We start from the raw sequence: 20241 nt of genomic DNA, 5'->3' as shown, positions 1-20241 counted from the left end.
AGCCCTTTTTATTCTCATGTCCTTAAAATTGCAGTCATTGTGGGGGGTTTTCCCCCGTGAATTTTCTATCCAAATCACAGACACACACAACACATATGTACACCACCTTTTGTACACACTGTGATATGCTCAGGGAGCAAAACCCATCAGAGCAGACAGAATGCACTTTTGGAAAGAAATCTGAGAGCAAGAAAATGCCTTGAAAGTTTTAACATTAAAAACATAATGGGGGCTTCCCTGGTGGCGCAGTGGTTGAGAATCTGCCTGCCAATGCAGGGGACACGGGTTCGAGCCCTGGTCTGGGAAGATCCCACATGCTGCGGAGCAACTAGGCCCGTGAGCCACAACTACTGAGCCTGCGCGTCCGGAGCCTGTGCTCCGCAACAAGAGAGGCCACGATACTGAGAGGCGCGCGCACCGTGATGAAGAGTGGCCCCCGCTTGCCGCAACTAGAGAAAGCCCTCGCACAGAAACGAAGACCCAACACAGGCAGAAATAAATAAATGAATTAATTAATAGAAAAAAAACAAAAAACACTGATTAGACCCTTTGTAAGTTTATTAAAAAAGAAACATAATGAATGTAACTCTAGGAAATGATGTCCCTATTGATTAATGAATAACATAATTCCCCATTGACATTAATGAGTAGTAATAATAATAATATACTTTTAAAATTTATTTATTTATTGGCTGCGTTGGGTTTTCGTAGCTGCACATGGGCTTTCTCTAGTTGCGGCGAGCAGGGGCTACTCTTCGTTGTGGTGCACGGGCTTCTCATTGCGGTGGCTTCTCTTGTTGCCGAGCACGGGCTCTAGGCGCACGGGCTTCAGTAGTTGTGGCACATGGGCTCAGTAGTTGTGGCTCACGGGCTCTAGAGCGTAGGCTCAGTAGTTGTGGCACAGAGGCTTTGTAGTTCCATGGCATGTGGGATCTTCCCAGACCAGGGCTCGAACCCATGTCCCCTGAATTGGCAGGCGGATTCTTAACCACTGTGCCACCAGGGAAGTCCCAATAATAATAACATTAATAGTATCCTGCATACTTCCTACATCTCAGGCACTATTCTAAGAACTTGACGTTATTAACACATTAAACCACCCCACTAACTTAATGAGCGAGGGAATACCATTGTCCCCATTTCACAGATGAGGAAACTGAGACAAAGTTTAAGTAATTTGCCTCAACTGTAGAACTGCTGCGTTTACAGGGCTGGGATTAAATCCAGTCTCTTTGGTTCCAGACTCCATTCTTGTAACCCCTATATGGCACTTGCCTTTCGATGAGAACCAGTTTTTTCTGGCACATTTACCAAATGCATTTCATTTTTGAAAAGTAGAAATTAATTACGTGCTCCATCAGCTGAAGGACGGAGGTCCATTTATTTCGAAATGGTAGAACTTAGATGGAAAAATTCCGCCGAAAGAAGAAAGAAATACGTATTGTAGGGTTACATTCAAGGTCTACAGTTGGTTATACATGGCGTTCATTATGTCCATGTCTTTTTATCTTTACAGCATTCTTTTTTTTCAGATTTTGAAAATTTTATGTTGCACATATTAGAGTTATTTCAAAGTTACTGAGAACTGTTAGATGTGGTGATAAAAAAATAAAAATTCTTTCCTTCGATGTTTCTCCAGTGCTGTTCTAATAAAGGCCCTTCTCAACACCATCAAAAATTGAATATCCCAGTTTTGGTTCAATAATAAATAAAAGACAATTAAAAGAAGCGATTCTAGACAGTTTCCTGAGAAAAAAATACTTGGGATAAAATAAGATACCTTTGAAAGGAAAATTTAATAATAAAGTAATCCTGACTGGTCCCTTTTCAGAGAAATCATGCAGTATTCAGTAATAACCACCTCTAGAAGCTTCTTCTCTAGAAGTCCCTGAAATTCAAATTATCTGCCACAGGCGCAGGAGGGGTTTTCCAGTCTTATGATGAAGAATATCTGGATATTCTTAAAGATGACATAACATTTCCTGTTGTGTATATCTCAAACTTGAACAACCTATGACTTAGAAATTCCAGTTATAGGCATCTGCCCTGCAGAAATGCTAGGATGACTATGTAAAAACATATGTATATGAAAAGGATGTTCAGGACAGCATTTCCGTAAAGAGCAAAGAACTGGAAACAAATTAAATGTGACCAGGGTGGGGACAGAGGTAAATACACACATTAAGGCTTCCACCAGATATCCATGACATCCAGCAAATGGAATAGCATGCAACCACAAAGGAAATGATAATCCTACGTGTGCTGACTTGGAAAGATGCCCGCCGTATAATATTAAGTTAGCAACATAAGAGAACACATTTTATTTTCTATAAGGATATAAACATATCCTTAAACAAATTTTACATAATATATATATCCTTATATAAATCCTTACCTAAATGTTGTAAAAGGATATATTTACACTTATTAAAATAAAGTCTCCCAAGGGACTCTCACACACGTTAACCGCAGTTACCTTCAAGGGAAATGGAATTGGAGAAGACAACGGAGAATTTTTTTTTAACTTAACATACTTCTGTGTTGTTTGAACTCATTATAACCTGGTCTTACTTGCATAATTTAAAAATGGCAATAATAAAGCTATACTACTGTTTCTTGTGTGCAACCCTGCTGTGCCCAGAAATGCGTCTGCAGGAGTGTCCCTCATTGCATATGGCTCGAGGGTGGAGGCCCCGCCCAATCCCGCCGAGGAAGCCACGTGCCTGAAGGGCAGCCAGACTGCTGAGCTTTCTGTGGACGAGAGGAGGAGGCCTCAGAGGCTTCCTTGTGGGACAGTTCGTAAAATGTCACTAGGGTCTGACCTGCGGCCACTGCCACCTCCCTGTTCTTCCCCTGGGCGCACAGCTCGTCCGAGGCCTTCAGGACTGGCTCTACGGCAACACCGTCCACCGTGGGAGGTTTGAAGCTCCGTCAGCCTCGGGGAGGCAGGGTTGCTTCTTTCAGTGCCTCACCAGCCAAAGAGAACCGGTCGGCGGCCACACAACACCTCACCACCATCCCCATCCAACCTACAGGATTCTGTGGGCCTCAGTTCTGGAACAAACTGGCCCTCGCCTGTCCTGAGACCCTGACTGAGCAACTAGCAAAGGCCTCTCTGACCAAGAAAACAGGTTTAAAATGGACGCACAGAGAGGGGCAGAGGAGGGAGGTCACACCAGGCAGGCCAACCTGCTCGGCTAAAAGCATCCTGCATGTCCAGGGCAGTCGAGGTCAGGCTGCACTAACATCACACACCCAGTAAACTGAGCAACCAGGGAGCCCCGTGGTGGCCATGCGGTCTCTTCACTCCACCCCAGCAGGCACCAAGAAGGGGGAGTCTGTAGAAGCTGGCTCGGTTTAACTCAGTCCACTAGAGGACGCCACGGAAAAGCATGCAACAAGATACAAGGAAGCTTCTGGAAAACTTTCCATCAACTTAACAAGTTCTGCAGGGAAGGACAGGGAGGCGATAAAGCACTGTGGTTGCAGGGCACAGGTCTGGGGGCAGACTGCCTGGACGGGCACCCTTGTCTCAACCCCTGGCTGACTGTGTCATCCTAGAGACACGGCCTGCCACTCAGCGCCTCAGCTTCCTCATCTGTAAAATAAAGGAACAAAAACCCTAGTCCACGGAGGGTTGTGCGCCTTAAATGAGAGCTGCCCACAGCTGGTAACGTGGCCTGGAAGCCACAATCTTACGCAAAAAGAGGAAAGGAAAGGAACTCCTGATCCCTTTGCTCCCTGAAACATTGCCAAGCAATGGAACTGAGGTGGCAGCAAAACTGGAACACAAGAGAGAAACGCAAATCCGTACAAAGAAGGAGACTACAAGGGAGCGTTAGCATGCCAGGAATATCAGAACCCGTTCCCATCAATCAGACATGAAGTCAAACTACTACCCGCCTAGGGAGCCATGGTCATGAAAACCTCTCCACACAGCTCCGCTACCAGCCTCCTATCAGCAAAACAAGCATTAGCAAAATCAGTTGCCCTTCTGCACAAGAACCTGACGTTCAGTTAATGCTCTAGCTCTGCTCTCTGGAAACAAGACAGTACGTCTCCCCTATGCTCTAAGTAGCACTGTTTATAATTCTAAAAGACACCCGATGGTTCCATTGCATGTGGACTGGGAAAGAGTACAAGGACTCCTGTAACTGGTTGTGTCTCTCAGGATCCTGGGGGCTTGGCCAACGCAGTTGTTCCAGAAGATATTGGCCCCCATGGGATCTATACCTGCCCCAGGTGGATCCCGTCTCCTTGCATCTGAACTGTGCTATGTGGGCTGCCAGGACTCCCCGGAAGCAATGCCTGATGCTGCCCTGCCAGCAAGCCATGGTTCCCGTGCACTAGCCTTCCAAACAGACTCAGGACAAGAAGGGGGCCTATAAGCGCCCTGGGTGTTGGAATGTCTGGCTGACCCTGAGATGAGTTCTCCGTGGGTGTTCTCACTGCCCAGGTTAGGCAGCCTTTTTCGTGTACACTATACACCACGTGTTCTCCTGCCCACTGTCGCTGTCATGGTTCACATTCAGAGCCCATGTGCTGTGGACCAGGCATTGTGACTGTTCGCACACGGTATGCTTCATCCTCAAAATGACACTGTAATAATCCCATTTCACAGGTGAGAGCACTGGGGCAACTCCCCGAGGTTACCTGGGACGGTGGAGGGGCCAGCTATGGGGAAAAGCAGGGGAAAGGCAGGCAAAGAAAGAGAGGAAGGAAGAAAAGACTGCACTAAAAACAAATAAGCCCACAGCAGGTGGGATTCAACATGTGTATTTATGTGCAGATACACATGGCACAACCTGGCATAAAGCAGGAACTAACAAGGAAGCTGCAATGAAGCAAAACAGATGGTAATTACAAGAGGCCAAACTGTAAACAGAGGCAAGCTCTCCTCTCACGGGTCATGTGGGGAGTCACGGAGGTTAAGTGAATGACAGTCTTTTATGCCCATCTCAGAGGAAACTTGAGCTCCACCTGCCCAAAGGGGGAAAGAAATCTTCTACAACCTCATTCTAAAATTCCAGGAATAAAGGTATATGCATACACCTGAATCTGCCCATATATTATACTTCCATGTAAATTCAGCCACACAGAGGCGTTCACACACAACTGCACACGCATGGATGGATGTCTGTACATGAGTATATGTAAATGTGTGTGTCTTAGAAAATTCCACTACACAAGATCAGAGTCACGCAGGTATTAAGCAAGGCAAAGACAGCGCTGAAGCAGGGAGCCTGTTTTTACTTACTGTGTCCCACATCACAACGTGCACATCTGTGCTGAAGGAATTATTAATGTGCTGAGTAATATAAAGATTGATGAAATCACAGAAGTGGTGATACATGTTAACACCTGGGATTGGAAAAAAGAAATCCATGTTAATTAACCCCAAAGAACAAATGATTACACAATTTTTATTCTACCCCATCTACTTATAGTATGATAGACTTGCAGCTGAAACCGGTGGGGGGAAAATTAAGACTTTTTCCAAACCTAAAATGATCAGTACACAGGTAGTTCTCAGTTGAAAGACTGTGTTCAAAAATTCACTTTCAAATTGGAAATTAGGAATAAAGTTTCCCATATACACTAAGAAACAAATGATCATTACGTTCCCAGACAAAATAACAGAAGCCTATTTAACTCAATCTGGGGTAGAACTATAGAACCGTGAAGACTAATCACTATGTTTATGATCATTTATTGTTTTTGAATCAATTGACACCTGGTCATCATGGAAGTATTGACAATGATGGCACTATTAGCATTTTGGTATTTTTCATTCCTGTCTCTTTTTCTCCTATTTAATCACTACTTATATTGCTTCTTGGGAAAACATTAACCAACTATCATTGAAAAGAGCTGAATGTCTCATGTCCTAATTAAAAGAGCATAAACTCTGGAGTCAGAAGAACTGAGTCGAATTATGAGCAAGTACTCAGGCAAGTTTGTAAATTCCAAAGCTTGAGCTTTCCTAACAGAAATAGGAAATCAATATACTTAGGTGCCAGCTTTTAGGTAATGTACCTAAAGTACCCAGCCCAGAGCCTGGCACAAAGTGAAAACTTAGTGAAGACCAGCTGGATCCTGCTGGGTCAGAGGAAAGGGGAGGGCAGTGATGCTATTTTTAAGTTCCTAAGTCCAGCATTCATAAGAAACTGAACATTTTCTCAATCTCTCTCTCTCTCTCTCTTTCTCAGTCTCTCTCTCTCTCTCTCTGTCTTCTGCCCTCTCTCTCTTCCCTTTCTCTTTCTCTCTCCACTTAGGTATGGAGGACCCAGTATTCAACCTGGAAATGTACAAATCTAAATGGGATAAAATTCCGAGAACTAACATTTAAAATATGCATTTTAAGGAAGGGAAAATGTTGATTAAAAGAAAAACAGTGACTCTCAAAAGCAAAAATCATAAAATATTCTGACTTCATTCCTAGAGCGAATAATAACGTTGTGTGCCAGAAAATAAGAGTAAAAAGGACTCCATTTATGAAAGTCAGGCCATTATGCTACACACCTTTAACGTATAAAGTGCTGGACGTCAATTATATCTCAGCAAAGACAAGAAAAAGGAAAATAATACTCCATTCTTTGTAGACTGGTATCTTAGATGAATGTTTAGAGGGACTTTTCTCTTTCACCCAGAAAAATCTTGCCAAAGAGCATATTTTCAAATAAATAAGAAAAAGAAAGTTCTACGGCAACCCATCCCCTTTTCCCAGGTTAGCACACAGCACACGTTAGCTGTCTCATGAATCGTTCAGCAAGTTTATAACATTTATTGAGGGATGCTGAATGCACAGGATGGCACTTGGTACCAGGAGGATTTATAAAAGAGGGAGAAAACACAGGCTCTGTCCTCAAGAAATGGGCCCCAAATGAGTCTTGTTCTGCGGAATACTCATTCTCTCAAGGTAAGAGTTAATATGAAAAGGAACGCTGCATGACAGCATAAGGTAGAAGAAAAAGGCAGAGTTATGAATATAGGAAAGAAATGACACATGTCTACCCTGGCCTATTGTTCCTACTTTACATCCTTTATTGCATAAGTAGCTACATAAATTTAACTGTTCGCACGTGTCCAACCCGCTTTCAGGCAGATCAGTGTTTTCTTTGCCCCATTTGAATCTGCATATTTTAAACATGAGTCAGGACCTTGAACACAGCAGTTTTACCTGCTCTCATTTCCGAAACCTAAACTTGTCTGATTTCTGAACCTCACAGCTTGTAATATATCACTTAGGACTTCAGAAGGCAGAGCACATTAAAAATATGATCAATAAATTAGAGGAATTCTGAAATATCTGTGACAGGCAGCTCTCTATATTTCACCTTGAGCCCAGCCTCTCATGAATTTGGATGTGGTGTGGCATAGAAACCTCCATCTCTTGTAATGAGAGAGATAACGGAGTACGATTTGTGTTGCTCCCCTCGAGGGCAATGAGTTCACAAAGCATAAGCTGTGCTTGCATGTGGAGAATTAGAAGCTATAACCTTAAGTAGGAAAATAATTTTAACTTTTTGTTCAAGAATATATGGCAGGGCTTCCCTGGTGGTGCAGTGGTTGAGAGTCTGCCTGCCGATGCAGAGGACACGGGTTCGTGCCCCGGTCTGGGAAGATCCCACGTGCCGCGGAGCGGCTGGGCCCGTGAGCCATGGCCGCTGAGCCTGCGCGTCTGGAGCCTGTGCTCCGCAACGGGAGAGGCCACAACACTGAGAGGCCCGCCTACCGCAAAAAAAAAAAAAAAAAAAAGAATATATGGCAGAGCTAACTTCCAAGAGAATTTTAAGTTAACTTTAGTCATGGAGATGATACCAGAAAGTTTGCCAGAAGAGGTCATGGGCCTTCCTTTCCCACCTGCACTATATACATGGCTTTTAATTTTTAAAGAGTTCTACTGAAGCACCAGCTAAATCAAGCGATTAAAGAAACCACATGAGGTAAATGTAGTTACAAAAGGGGTACCCAGTCTTTCTCCTCTCATCTTTTGATTTTGATTGAGTCATTTGATATCAATGTGAAAGTTTCTTCTAGCATGCCAAAAATATAAAACAGTGGGAAGTTCAAATTAGTTCACTTCTTCACAAGAAGAAAGCAAAAAGCAAATCTATTGTTTAATGTCACATTGCTTGCCCCCGAATTATAGGAATATATATATCAAAAAAAGGAACAAAACCACATTAACCAATAAATAAATAACAGACAAATTAACTTCTCACCTGCATCTAATTTCATGAAGTAGGTTGGTTTCTCAATAACAATGTCACACTTAGCATCTTCTACTGGTCTGAAGTTGAGCTGAGTATAGCTTTGTAGCTCAGCAAACCTGGAATTAAGAATCAAGAGATACTTTCAAAGGGATCCTCCTGGACGTCCTACTGAAACCTTGTAACTTAGGATCTTTTCATTAAGCAGATTTTATTTCTAGAAAACACTCATAAAGACATGTGGAACTTCTCAAACTTACTAACATTTATGCAACTTGATATCAATCTTAATGTTGAGACTAAAAGCAAAAACGATTTTAAATTTCAGCCTAATGTGCAAGACCAACTGGGAACTTTGCTGACAAAGAAAAAATTTACACATAGAGTTGACGAAAAAACTCTACCAGTAAAGTGGGAAGATTTTAAAAGGTTTCTTGCAGTCTGACGAGGCTCAGAAGTAACACTGACCCAGAGAACCTTCTTGGATTCTAAGAAACATGGCATTCCTAGAATTACCAAGTGCCTAGAAAAAACAGCAGACAGCTATGCTTCCCAGAGGAAAGGAAAGTCTGTTTCTCGGAAAACAACTTTGGAAGCCACTTGGTACAATTTTCTTTCATACAAAAGAAGACAATCACAAGTTAACCTAAAGATTGCTGTAACTCTTCATCTTTGAGACCATGTCTGAGGTAAGACAAATATCAAATAGAGCGTTTTAAAACACACATAATGCTGAAATATTTATTGTAGTGGCTTCAAAATCAGGTCCACAAATTCTGTGATACTTCTTCCTTCAGGAGGTAGAGATGAATATCCTCCCCTGGAGGGTGAGTTGGACTTAGTGATTCACTTCTTTTTTTTTTTTTTTTAATTTATTTATTTTTGGCTGCACTGGGTCTTTGTTGCTGCTGCTCACGGGCTTTCTCTAGTTGTGGCGAGTGGGGGCTACTCTCTGTTGCGGTGCACAGGCTTCTCATTGTGGTGGCTTCTCTTGTTGCAGAGCACAGGCTCTAGGCGCACAGGCTTCAGTAGTCGTGGCTCGTGGGCTCAGTAGTTGTGGCTCGCGAATTCTAGAGTGCAGGCTCAGTAGTTGCGGCGCACGGGCTTAGTTGCTCCGTGGCATGTGGCATCTTCCCAGACCAGGGCTTGAACCCATGTCCCCTGTATTGGCAGGCGGATTCTTAACCACTGCGCCACCAGGGCAGCCCTAGTGATTCACTTCTAATGAGCAGAATATGGCACAAGTGATGGTGGTCACTTCCTAGATTAGGATATACAAAGATCGAGGCCTCCATCTTGGGACATGCTTGCACTCTCTCTCTCTCTCTTTTTCCCTCTCGCTCGCTCTCTTTCTCAGACAACATGCTCTTGGGTAAGCTGGCTGCCATGCTGTCAGTAGCCCTACAGAGAGGCGCATATGGTAAAGAAATGACACCTCTGGCCAACAGCCAGACAAGAAAACCCACAGATGACATGCGAGCTTAGGAAGCAGATTCTGCAGGCCCGGCTGAGCCTAGAGAGGGCCACAGCCCTGGTCAACAGCTTGACTGCAGCCTCCTCGGAGACCCTGGCCAGAGCCACCCAGCTAAGCTGCCTCCAAATCCTGGCTATCAGAAACTTCATGAGATAATAAACGTTTATCGTTTTAAGCTGCTAAATGTCTGAGTAATTTATTATACAGCAATAACTAATACAAATACACCCTAGGGAACTATCATGATATCAAAAGGTAGCGGGAAGCAAATATCAAACATTTATTTTGGATCTCAGATATCAAAGTGTGCTAGGAATCAAAATGCCCACGAGAAAACAGGAACTCCTACTGCAAAAGTCTGTTAAGTCAAGTAAGATCCTGCTTTGCAGAGACTAAAATGATAGACTGTTATCTTGAATGGTTTACTTAGCATGAATGTTTTTGTTTTGTTTTGTTTTTGTTTTGTTTTGTTTTTTGCAGTACGCAGGACTCTCACTGTTGTGGCCTCTCCCGTTGCGGAGCACAGGCTCCGGACGCGCAGGCTCAGCGGCCATGGCTCACGGGCCCAGCCGCTCCGCGGCATGTGGGATCTTCCCGGACCAGGGCACGAACCCGTGTCCCCTGCATCGGCAGGCAGACTCCCAACCACTGCGCCACCAGGGAAGTCCTAGCATGAATGTTTGACCTCAAAAATGAACTCTCTTTGACATAAATCATAGCAATATTTTTTTTGATCTGTTTCCTAAAGCAAAGGAAATAAAAGCAAAAATAAACAAATAGGACCTAAGTAAACTTTTTTTTTTTTTTGGCCACTCCAAGTGGTGCGGCATGTGGGAACTTAGTTCCCTGACCAGGAATCAAACCCGTGTCCCCTGCAGTGGAAGCATGGAGTCTTAACTACTGGACTACCAGGGAAGTCCCAGGACCTAAGTAAACTTAAAAGTAGTTGTAAGCAAAGGAAACAGTTGACGAAATGAAAAGACAACCTACAGAATGGGAGACTATATTTGCAAATGATATGACAGATAAGAGGTTAATATCCAAAATATGTAAAGAGCTCATACAATTCAACATCAAAAAAACAAACAACTCCATTAAAAGATGGGCAAAAGAACTGAGTAGACATTTTTCCAAAGAAGACATGCAGAGAGCCAACAGGCACATGAAAAGATGCTCAACATCGCTAATCATTAGGGAAATGCAAATCAAAACCACACCTGTCAGAATAGCTATCACCAAAAAAACACAAATAACAAATGTTGGCAAGGATGTGGAGCAAAGGGAACCCTCATACACCATTGTCGGGAACGTAAACTGGTGCAGCAGTTACCAATGGGGAGAGGGAATTGCGGAGGGGCAAGACAGGGGTAGGGGATTAAGAGGTTCAAACAATTAGGTATAAAATAAACAAGCTACAAGGATATATTGTACAACAGAGGGAATACAGCCTAAGAGGTTCAAACAATTAGGTATAAAATAAATAAGCTACAAGGATATATTGTACAACAGAGGGAATACAGCCAATATTTTATAGTACCTATGAATGGAGTATAACCTTTAAAAACTGTGAATCCCTATGTTACATACCTGAAACTTATATAATATTGTATATCAACAATACCTCAATAAAAAGAAAAAAATGAACATTATATGAGTGTCCTGTGTGACTGTAAAGGGGAGCATGACAATTTCTAGGATGACAGAACAGTTCTGTAGCATGATTGTAATAGTGGTTACATGTACCTAAGCATATGATATAAATTTTATAGAGCTATACATCCCCCTAAAAAATTAAGAATGCATGTAACCATTGATGAAATCCAAATGTGTTTAGTTAATAATATTGTACCAATGTCAATTTCCTGGTTTGCATCATTGTGCTATGGTTATGTAAGATGTTATCATTAGAGGAAGCTGGGGTAAGGGTACAATGGAAACTCCTTGTACTATTTTTAAACTTCTTGTACCATCTTTAAACTATTTTTAAATGTCTACAAATCTCAAGTTATCTTAAAATAAAAAGCTTTTAAAGTACCCTAACTCTTTAATATCTAAAGATGGTAAATTTCTTGACAGAACTAGTTTAGTATTCAAAATGTTTTAAATCAAAATGTGTTCTCCAATCTTTACATAAAGTTCAAAAAGCTTCTCAAAGGTGCTTAAAGTCAGGGTAGTGTTTACCTTTGGAAAGGAGGATGGAGGTTGTGTCTGGAAGGGAGCCTGGGTGGATGATGGTCTATTTTTGACCCAGGTAAGAGTTACTCAAGTGGGTTCACTTTTTCATAATCCAAACTGTATATTTCTCTATATGCTTGGTATGTACTTCAATAAATGTATATTTTTAAAAAATGTTCCCCAAAACACATGCAGAAATTATAAGTTAAAAAATTCAGTTTTGAACTTTTTTCTTTCATTAGCAAACAGTAAGTACTATATCATACTTCCGAATATTTTATAAATATATATTTAATTCGGATACAACTGATGATTCACTCTGTAGCCACCACTCCCCAGAAGCTCAGGCCAAATTATCTACAAATAGAGTAACATTTTCCATGTGAGAATCCCTACCAAAATCTGCAAGTACCAATAATAAAGACAAATATTTCAGAAACATATTTTCCAAAAAAAAAATCTTACCAAGACTGCAAAGGGCTTTTGCGCTGGCCTTGAGACATCAACATATGAATGTCAAGTTTACAGTGTCCTCCGATTTCCCCGCTCTGGAAAAAATCTTCCTTAAATCTGGTGTACAACAAAAAATTAAGTTGAGCTTGGAAAATTTTTTCATGACTCTGACACGTGGGTTGTAACTAAAGTGGTTTGCCAATTTCCAAAATCAGTTTTTCATTAGAAGTTAACTCTTTATAATACAATATTTCAAACATACAAAAAAGTAGCAAAATGGTATAAGGAATCTAATGTACCCATCATCCAGTTTCATAATGATCAACTCATTATGACCAATGTGGGTCATTCATCCCCTCCCCCATTCCCCAACCTCATCATCATATTATTAGGAAGCAAATCCAAGGCTTGCAAATCCTGAAACTGCAAATATTTCAGGATTTCCCTTAGATCTTAACATCTCCCACTGAAGTACCTGTCGTGGTTTCTCTTGATGTTTCTTAAATCAAGGTAGAGATTGGTCGCTCTGCAGTACTGAAGGTAACGGGAACACACTAGACTTGAGTCATTCTGAAATAAGGTTGAGAAATAAGAAAAAAATAACTGCGATTATTAACAATTCCAGGACAGACCGGACTTGTCTGACATCATGCTGACAGCATGTTGCCTTCAGGTTCCAACCACACGATGTGATGAAAAGTGCTTCCCGATGACCACTTCTGTTTTCCCCCGGCAGACACTGGCCAAGCATACTTTTACCAATTTGCACACTTTCAGGTTACTACGACGCACCCTTAAATGTTCTATCACCTTCAAACTTTAGAGAGTCAGCAGCTGTATTTGTGGTTCATTTCACCCTCCTGGAAAAAAAATAATGCACTCAGAACCCTCACTAGCCCCACAGCTATGTGAAAAAGCATCTTCCAAAGACCAGCCAAAGGAAACAAGGAAGAATGCACCCGTCAGAGTCATTAAAATGCAAGGCAGGAAGGGCAGTTTGCCAATTTGAATTAGAGGTACTTTCTGCAAACCTTAAAACCTGTGAGAGTCTCTGTCTCCACGGCAGCGCGAGAGCCATGTTTTCTAACTCACTGAGGTAAAGGAGTTTTTGTTTGTTTTTACAAATTTATTTATTTTTATTTTGGGCTGCATTGGGTCTTCGTTCCTGCGCAGGCTTTCTCTCGTTGCGGTGAGCAGGGGCTACTCTTCGTTGCAGTGCGCAGGCTTCTCATTGCGGTGGCCTCTTCCATTGAGGAGCACGGGCTCTAGGTGCACAGACTTGAGTAGTTGTGGCTCGCGGGCTCTACAGCGCAGGCTCAGTAGTTGTGGCGCACGGGCTTAGTTGCTCCGTGGCATGTGGGATCTTCCCGGACCAGGGTTTGAACCCGTGTCCCCTGCATTGGCAGGCGGATTCTTAACCCACTGTGCCACCAGGGAAGTCCCTGAATGGTGTTTTGGAATCTGGAGTTGGTAAGGGGTCATACCCATAGCACAAAACCTAACAAGGCAGATCTTGGTGAGGAAAGCATTCTGCAAACCGCCTTGGAAGAGGTGTGTGAGGTGGAGGTGGGGCCCTCCCCTGCCCTTTCCACATGAACAGCTAAACTCCAAACAAAGTGTAAAACGTCGTCTGTTAAAGACACCCCTCAGCAGTGCAGGTTAATGCCTTGCCTCCATCTTCCGGTTCAGCCACCTTGCTAGAATCGCTTGACGTTCTTTCACGTGACACCCTCCAAAAGCACTATACAGCATCTATTCAGTTTTGAAAGCAGTTGGAAGCCATGTCCTCCTTTCAAACATATCAGATAGTCATAGTTTGAGGCAATTAAAATATTTCTGGGTTTAGAATTATTCCCCCCAACATATACTAAAGAAGATAGGTTGATAGATCACATTTTTATAAATGCCCTTGCAAGTAGTTTGGGACACGTGATACACCCTCACCATGCTGTGTTTGTTAGCACTTTGCAGCTTGCAAAACGCTTTTCTGTATGTTTGCTGGCTTGATTCTCACAAACAGTATAGCAGATAGGCAGGGCAGGTATTACCGATGCCACTGGACCAGAGAAGGAGGGATTCCTTTCATAGTGCCATCTATCTTGTCTTTATATTATGATCTAACCACTATGAGTGTAGGGGATTAAGAGATACAAATTATTACGTATAAAATAAGCTATAAGGATATCTTGTACAACACAGGGAATATAGCCAATATTTTATAATAACTAAAAATGGAATATAACTTTTAAAAGTGTGACTGTGTGGGCTTCCCTGGTGGCACAGTGGTTGAGAGTCCGTCTGCCGATGCAGGGGACACGGGTTCGTGCCCAGGTCTGGGAAGATCCCACGTGCCGCAGAGCGGCTGGGCCCGTGAGCCATGGCCGCTGAGCCTGCGCGTCCGGAGCCTGTGCTCCGCAACGGGAGAGGCCACAACAGTGAGAGGCCCGCGTACCGCAAAAAAAAAAAAAAAAAAAAAAAAAAAAGTGTGAATGTGAATCACTATATTGTATATCTGTAACTTATATAATATTGTACATCAACTATGCTTCAATAAATAAATGAATAAATAAATACCACGGGTGTTTCTGAATAAACACACTCGTTTATGAAGGGGTTAAACACCCACCATTCCCTTCGGCTGGCAGAGCACATGGAGTTCCTGCAGCCGCTCTCGAGAATACCCAAAGTCAGCTTGCTTCCAGAATATTTCCTGGGCTGATTCAAGAGTGTCCGTCCTGTTAGAAAACAAAAAATTCTGTGATATTCATCTTTTTACTTTTTCTGGACCTTAAATTTTCTTTCTAAGTGTTAAATTGCTAGAAGTCAGTCATTTTTTTTTAAGTAAACTATCATAATTTAAAAATCTATCCCTCACCACATGATGTAAGCAAAATAAGTTATTTATAGACTTACTCCCTTATAATAAAAATACAAAATGGAAAGGTATGAAGTTAGGATCATCTGGAACTGAAGACAATGAACTGTTAATTACTGTATTTTCTTTACCCCGTGAACCTTGCGTGTGTTGGAAATACTGATTATACTTAACTCTCTTCTCCAGAACCAAGAGAAACCGTCCATTTATCTTCTTAGCATATGCTGGGGGAAAATATTTTCTGTGATCCATACTGTTTTCTCTCTCTGGCAGAGGAAATGAGAGCTATTCCTGTCCCAGTGGGAGACAGTCAAGTTGAACTCATGACTGTGTAAGCAAATTAATATCTAAAGGAATTACTATCTAATACCAAAAGAGTCTAGCTGGGGATTGGAGCCTCAGCATACACTGCAGAGAAAGTAGACAAAGTACAGGGGAAGAGGTATTCCATCCAGAAACTTACCATCCCATATCCACGTAGGTGCAAACAGGGTAACTAAACCTGAACTCTGGTCTGCAGGATTTCTCATAACCCCAGCAGTACTTTAAATTTTCTAAGTGTTTCTGGAACATAAGAGGTATATGTTTAGACTTGTCTACCTTCTTCTGACATTTAGAGAGGACTCAGATTTTTTTCATGAGGAAAACAAATTTTTATAGAACTTTCACCTTCATGTTTTATAATACTTATTCATGTAATAGAAATAAGTAAATTCTAAAAAAAGCAGTCTCAAGTTTCTTAGCAACAATTATCCTTAATCACCAACCCCTCCCCCACCAGGCCTGTCCTCCCACCAAAAATCTGGGTTTTAGCTAGACTACCACAGATCATTTGAATTGCCGTTTTTTTAACTTAATTAATTAATTTTTAAATGAAATATAGTTGATTTACAATGTTGTATTAATTATTGCCATACAGCAAAGTGATTCAATTATACATATATATATATATATATATACCCACATCCTTTTTTTTATTTATTCTTTTCCATGATGATTTACCATAGGATACTGAATATAGTTCTCTGCTCTACAATAAGACCTTATGTATCCATTCTATATATAAAAGCTTACATCTGCTGACCCCAACCTCCCACTCCATCCCTCCCCTAACCTCCTCCCCTGAATTGGAGTTTCTTGAAGTAGCTTAATGAAATCAGTGAGGAAACTGATCCTAAAATCAGTCCCTAGAGAGTCACAAAAATTGGAATTTCTATCACCAGAAGAATCACAACTAAACCGAAGGGATCAGCAGCTTTACTCATCAATCGAGATCAGCAGAGATCCCGGAAGATGTCACAGCTCTGCAGCCCTTGCGGGATACAGCAGCTGCTGCCGGCCAGGAAGCTTAGGATGCTGTTCTGCGAGGCCCCAGGAGCAGTCCTGATCTGATTCCCAGCCCTGCCTCTCCGCATGCTTCCTGTGCCAGCACCATGGGAAAGGAAATGGCTCACAATGCCCTGCTTTGATCTCTGAGGCCTCTGAGATGTCTGAATGGGCTCCAATCTGAAACCTTTCCAACAACTAAAACAGAAGGAAGGCTGCAGTAATAGTCTTCATTACTTGGAGACAGAGGTGGAGGTGTTATTACCAAAATGAAGTGCTGAGAGATCCTCTGAAGTGCAGATTAAGGAGAGGTGTGAAATTCTCCAGTTACTTTTAACTAGATATTCTTTTCTGCATCAAATCTAATTCACTTCATTTACAGAGTATACAAATAGTACAGGCTGCCTATTTATTTCACTAGTGATTTAGATTTAAAATCTCACCTTTGTGAGTGGGACATAATTCTTAGCAAAGTTGAGTCACTAAGAAGCATTAGATGAAATACAGACACTGACTGACCCACAGTTACAACCAAGAGACTGAAGTCTACTTTCAGGTTCAAGTTACAATGAGGAACTAGTGAACCAGCCTAAATTGCTTCCTTTTAAAAATATACAAGGAGAGAATAGTATTTACCTTATAAGGACAATGAGAGTCTTTCTTACAGACCATGGCAATATGCCTATTATTGTGCAAAAAGAAGGGAATATGCTCTTCTGGCAGGCGGAGGCTGGCATAGTTGAACAGAGGGGCACCCAGAATGCCATCAGCCTGGGGAGGAACCTCGTCTCGGCCACTCAGGGGAACTTCATGAAGCAATGCTCCAAAGACAAGCAGCATAAACATAGCAACCTCCAAACCTAAAGGTCAAATTGACAACATCCTCATTAAGACATATCCTTTCAAAGCCAAAGGCTCAAGGGCTAAGCACAATTACAGTGAACTTCGCTATTTCACTGAATAATGTTCCTTTACTCTACAAATATTGATTGTGCACTTGTTATTTGCCAGGCACTGTGTTGGGAGCTGGGTATACAGAGGTGAACAAAGCAGGAAGGACCCCTGCTCTCACGGAGCTTACAAGCTAGTGGAGTAGACATAAACAATCAAATAAATAACTTCAGATGATGACAAAGGCTGTGAATCAAATAAACCGACGGCTGGCAAACTTTTTCTGGAAAGGGCCAGGTAGTAAATATTTTTGGCTTTGCAGGCCAGGCAGTGTTTGAGACAACTCCTCAACAGGGCCTTTATCAGGAAAGCAGCCATAGCTATGCTAGAGGAAAGGGGGGCTGTGCTCTAATAAAACTTTATTTGCAAAGATGGGAGGAGGACCTTGATAGGACCCTGTCTGAGTAAGTAAGGTAACGTGATACACAACACAGTATGCTGGTTAAGCATATAGACTTTGAAGCTAGTCCACTGAGGTTTGAGTGTGGCTGCAGCCTAAGCTGTTTGACCTTGAGCAAGTTATTTAATCTTTCTGTGTCTCAGCATTTCCATCTGTAAAATGGAAATCAGAATAACCCTTCCCCATAGGGCTGTTGTGAGTTAAACATTGGTAACGTGTCTAGATGTACCTGGCACGTTATAGGCTATGTTAAGTGTTTATTAAATAAATGTTTAAAGCTACATGGGATGGGGTGGGGGTTGCTAAGTAACGTTTGAGCTGAGACCTGCCAGATGAGAAGCAGTGAAAACATGCCAGGAAGAGAGAAGAAAGGAAGTACAGTGGTTCCAAGCAAGTGTGTACCTGCTGAATAAAAACTAACAATCACTGCAGTATGTGAGAATATGCTACTTTTCTAAGTACCAGGATGCAGCAAGGAACGTACAGTTGAAAACTAAACTCCTCAGCCCTCGTGGAGCTTACATTCTAGGTGGTATAATAGCATCTATGGGGACTTCCCTGGTGGTCCAGTGGCTAAGACTCTGTGCTGCCAATGCAGGGGGCTCAGGTTCGATCCCTGGTCACGGAACTAGATCTCACATGCCGCGACTAAGACCCAGCACAGCCAAATAAATAAATAAACAAATATTAAAAAAAAAATAACATCTACATTATTAACAACTAAGACTAAAACTAAGAAAACTCCAGGAGTGAGTTTTCTTAGTCTGCCTCAGGGCTGTGCCCTTAAACTCTCCCTGCCACGCCTTAGTATTGTGAAAAGAGATGATGGTCACGGACCTTACTGCATTTCTAACTCACCCTAGAAGGATTAAATCTCTTAGACCAGATTTCACTTATATTTCACAGATAATAATCGTGCCATTTTGGGTTCACTTTAGTGGTTTCTTTGCTCTATTTTTTTTTAAGTGGTCTTCCCACCAGATGATAGAGCCCTGGTACACATGAGCAGCTCCCCAGCAGGGTCTGCTGTCACTGGAGCACACTGGAAAACCCAGCGTTCAAAATCAGTCTTCACTGACTATGGGCGATGAAGATGGAGCCTTTAGTAATAGACTGCTATGTTCAATCAGGCCTCAAGTCCCAAGGCCAAGTAATCATAACTAAACAGTTGGGACACGAAGAAGAAATCCCTTTCCCCTCTGGAGTGGGAAATACAGTGGCTCTTTTAGGCAACCCTAAAAGGAGTATACTGTTATTTGTCATAAAGCTCACCTGAATTAATATTTTTAGTTGGGACTTCTATCCAATCGTGAGTTGATAGCAATTTCACAAAATTTAAAAATACATATTAATAGCAACAGTGACTCTAATTATAATGAAAATATTTACCTCTTTAATCCTGAGAACCACCAAGAAGCTGTTGTGATGTTTCAGATATCTAAAATCTGTCAGAAATGAAACATATTACCTTAAAAGGATGTTAAAATAGACTTTCACATCCAGATGATATTTTGAATTAAAGGAAATATTAAGAGAGAAGATAATTTAACAAGATATACCTGTAAGCAGAGGGACTGGCATGTAGTGAGACACGCCTTAAGCAGAAGGCCTGGCTCAGGTGCCCTTTCCTGGCCTTAACAAATACATACTGCTAAAAGGAAGGTTGCAGGTCATAACCCTCAAGACAGCAACTTAACAGAACAGATTCTAACAGCGAGCAGGAAGGAGATGACCCACTTTCTACAGGCACCAACTGGTACAGGCCAACAGGACACTCAGCAGATAAAACATTCCTCGGAGAAAACAATCTGCCTGGTTCTCACCAAAGTAATCCGACTCACCGAATCAAACTGCTCCCTAGGCTCTACTACAAATCTGAGCTTTCAGATTCAACAGGCAGAATGGCCAATCCTTTGCTCGTCCCTCTAGGAAATAGGTCACTGCTATGACCAAGTCTTGACCTTTGGTTATCCAAATCCATTGTCCTGGACTGAGCTCTAGCCATAACTAAATCCACTGATCCATGAAGGAGTAACGCTTAGGTCAAGGGAAAAATCTAAAGACTCAGATCAGAAACCTGGCTTTTGCGGAGAGCATGCACCCGCTAGCATGAACTAGGAGTAGCTGCTAGTGCTTGAAAGCACAACCTCGGGGCCTGGCAGAGCCCTTCTGGTGTTGAGTCCTCTTGCAAGAGCCCCTGAGGGATGGGAGGGCGCACTTCCCCAGCAGATAGAAGCTTTAGCAGCTGAGCTACTTTTTCCTTCAGCACAAAACAGCTGTTTCCACAGGCCTAAGAAGGGGAAAGGAAAAAGGGAGAAGCCTGAAAGATGATGAGACATGAAAGCCCGAGGCTGATAAGGAACACAACGGGTGA

The 20241-nt window shown here is 42.2% G+C and overlaps 1 protein-coding gene across 7 annotated transcripts in view; it reads right to left on the bottom strand.

Annotated features, from left to right (window-relative positions):
• EOGT (EGF domain specific O-linked N-acetylglucosamine transferase) overlaps positions 1-20241 on the bottom strand; it is a 47891-nt gene that overhangs the window by 26555 nt on the left and 1095 nt on the right. For 4 of the 7 annotated variants that reach the window (XR_004482369.2, XR_007479654.1, XM_033424797.2 and 1 more), the window contains exons 2-8: positions 17153-17376; positions 15654-15754; positions 14942-15050; positions 12791-12885; positions 12328-12432; positions 8226-8332; positions 5258-5361 (exon numbers count right to left, since the gene is read on the bottom strand). Coding sequence is in view for 5 of the 7 variants with exons in the window: in XM_033424797.2 (XP_033280688.1) it covers positions 5258-5361; positions 8226-8332; positions 12328-12432; positions 12791-12885; positions 14942-15050; positions 15654-15754; positions 17153-17376 (845 nt within the window). In the remaining 2 variants the exon portion in view is untranslated. Of the gene's footprint in view, positions 1-5257; positions 5362-8225; positions 8333-12327; positions 12433-12790; positions 12886-14941; positions 15051-15653; positions 15755-17152; positions 17377-19256; positions 19313-19426; positions 19660-19708; positions 20194-20241 lie in introns of those variants that run through there. The other 3 variants (XM_033424799.2, XM_033424800.2, XM_004268003.4) reach the window with 3 other exon arrangements.

This window comes from Orcinus orca, chromosome 10 (genome assembly GCF_937001465.1).
Source record: "Orcinus orca chromosome 10, mOrcOrc1.1, whole genome shotgun sequence".
Classification (NCBI taxonomy): Eukaryota; Metazoa; Chordata; class Mammalia; order Artiodactyla; family Delphinidae; genus Orcinus; species Orcinus orca.
Note: the sequence above shows the minus strand (reverse complement) of the source record. Positions and strands in the feature narration are given on the sequence as shown.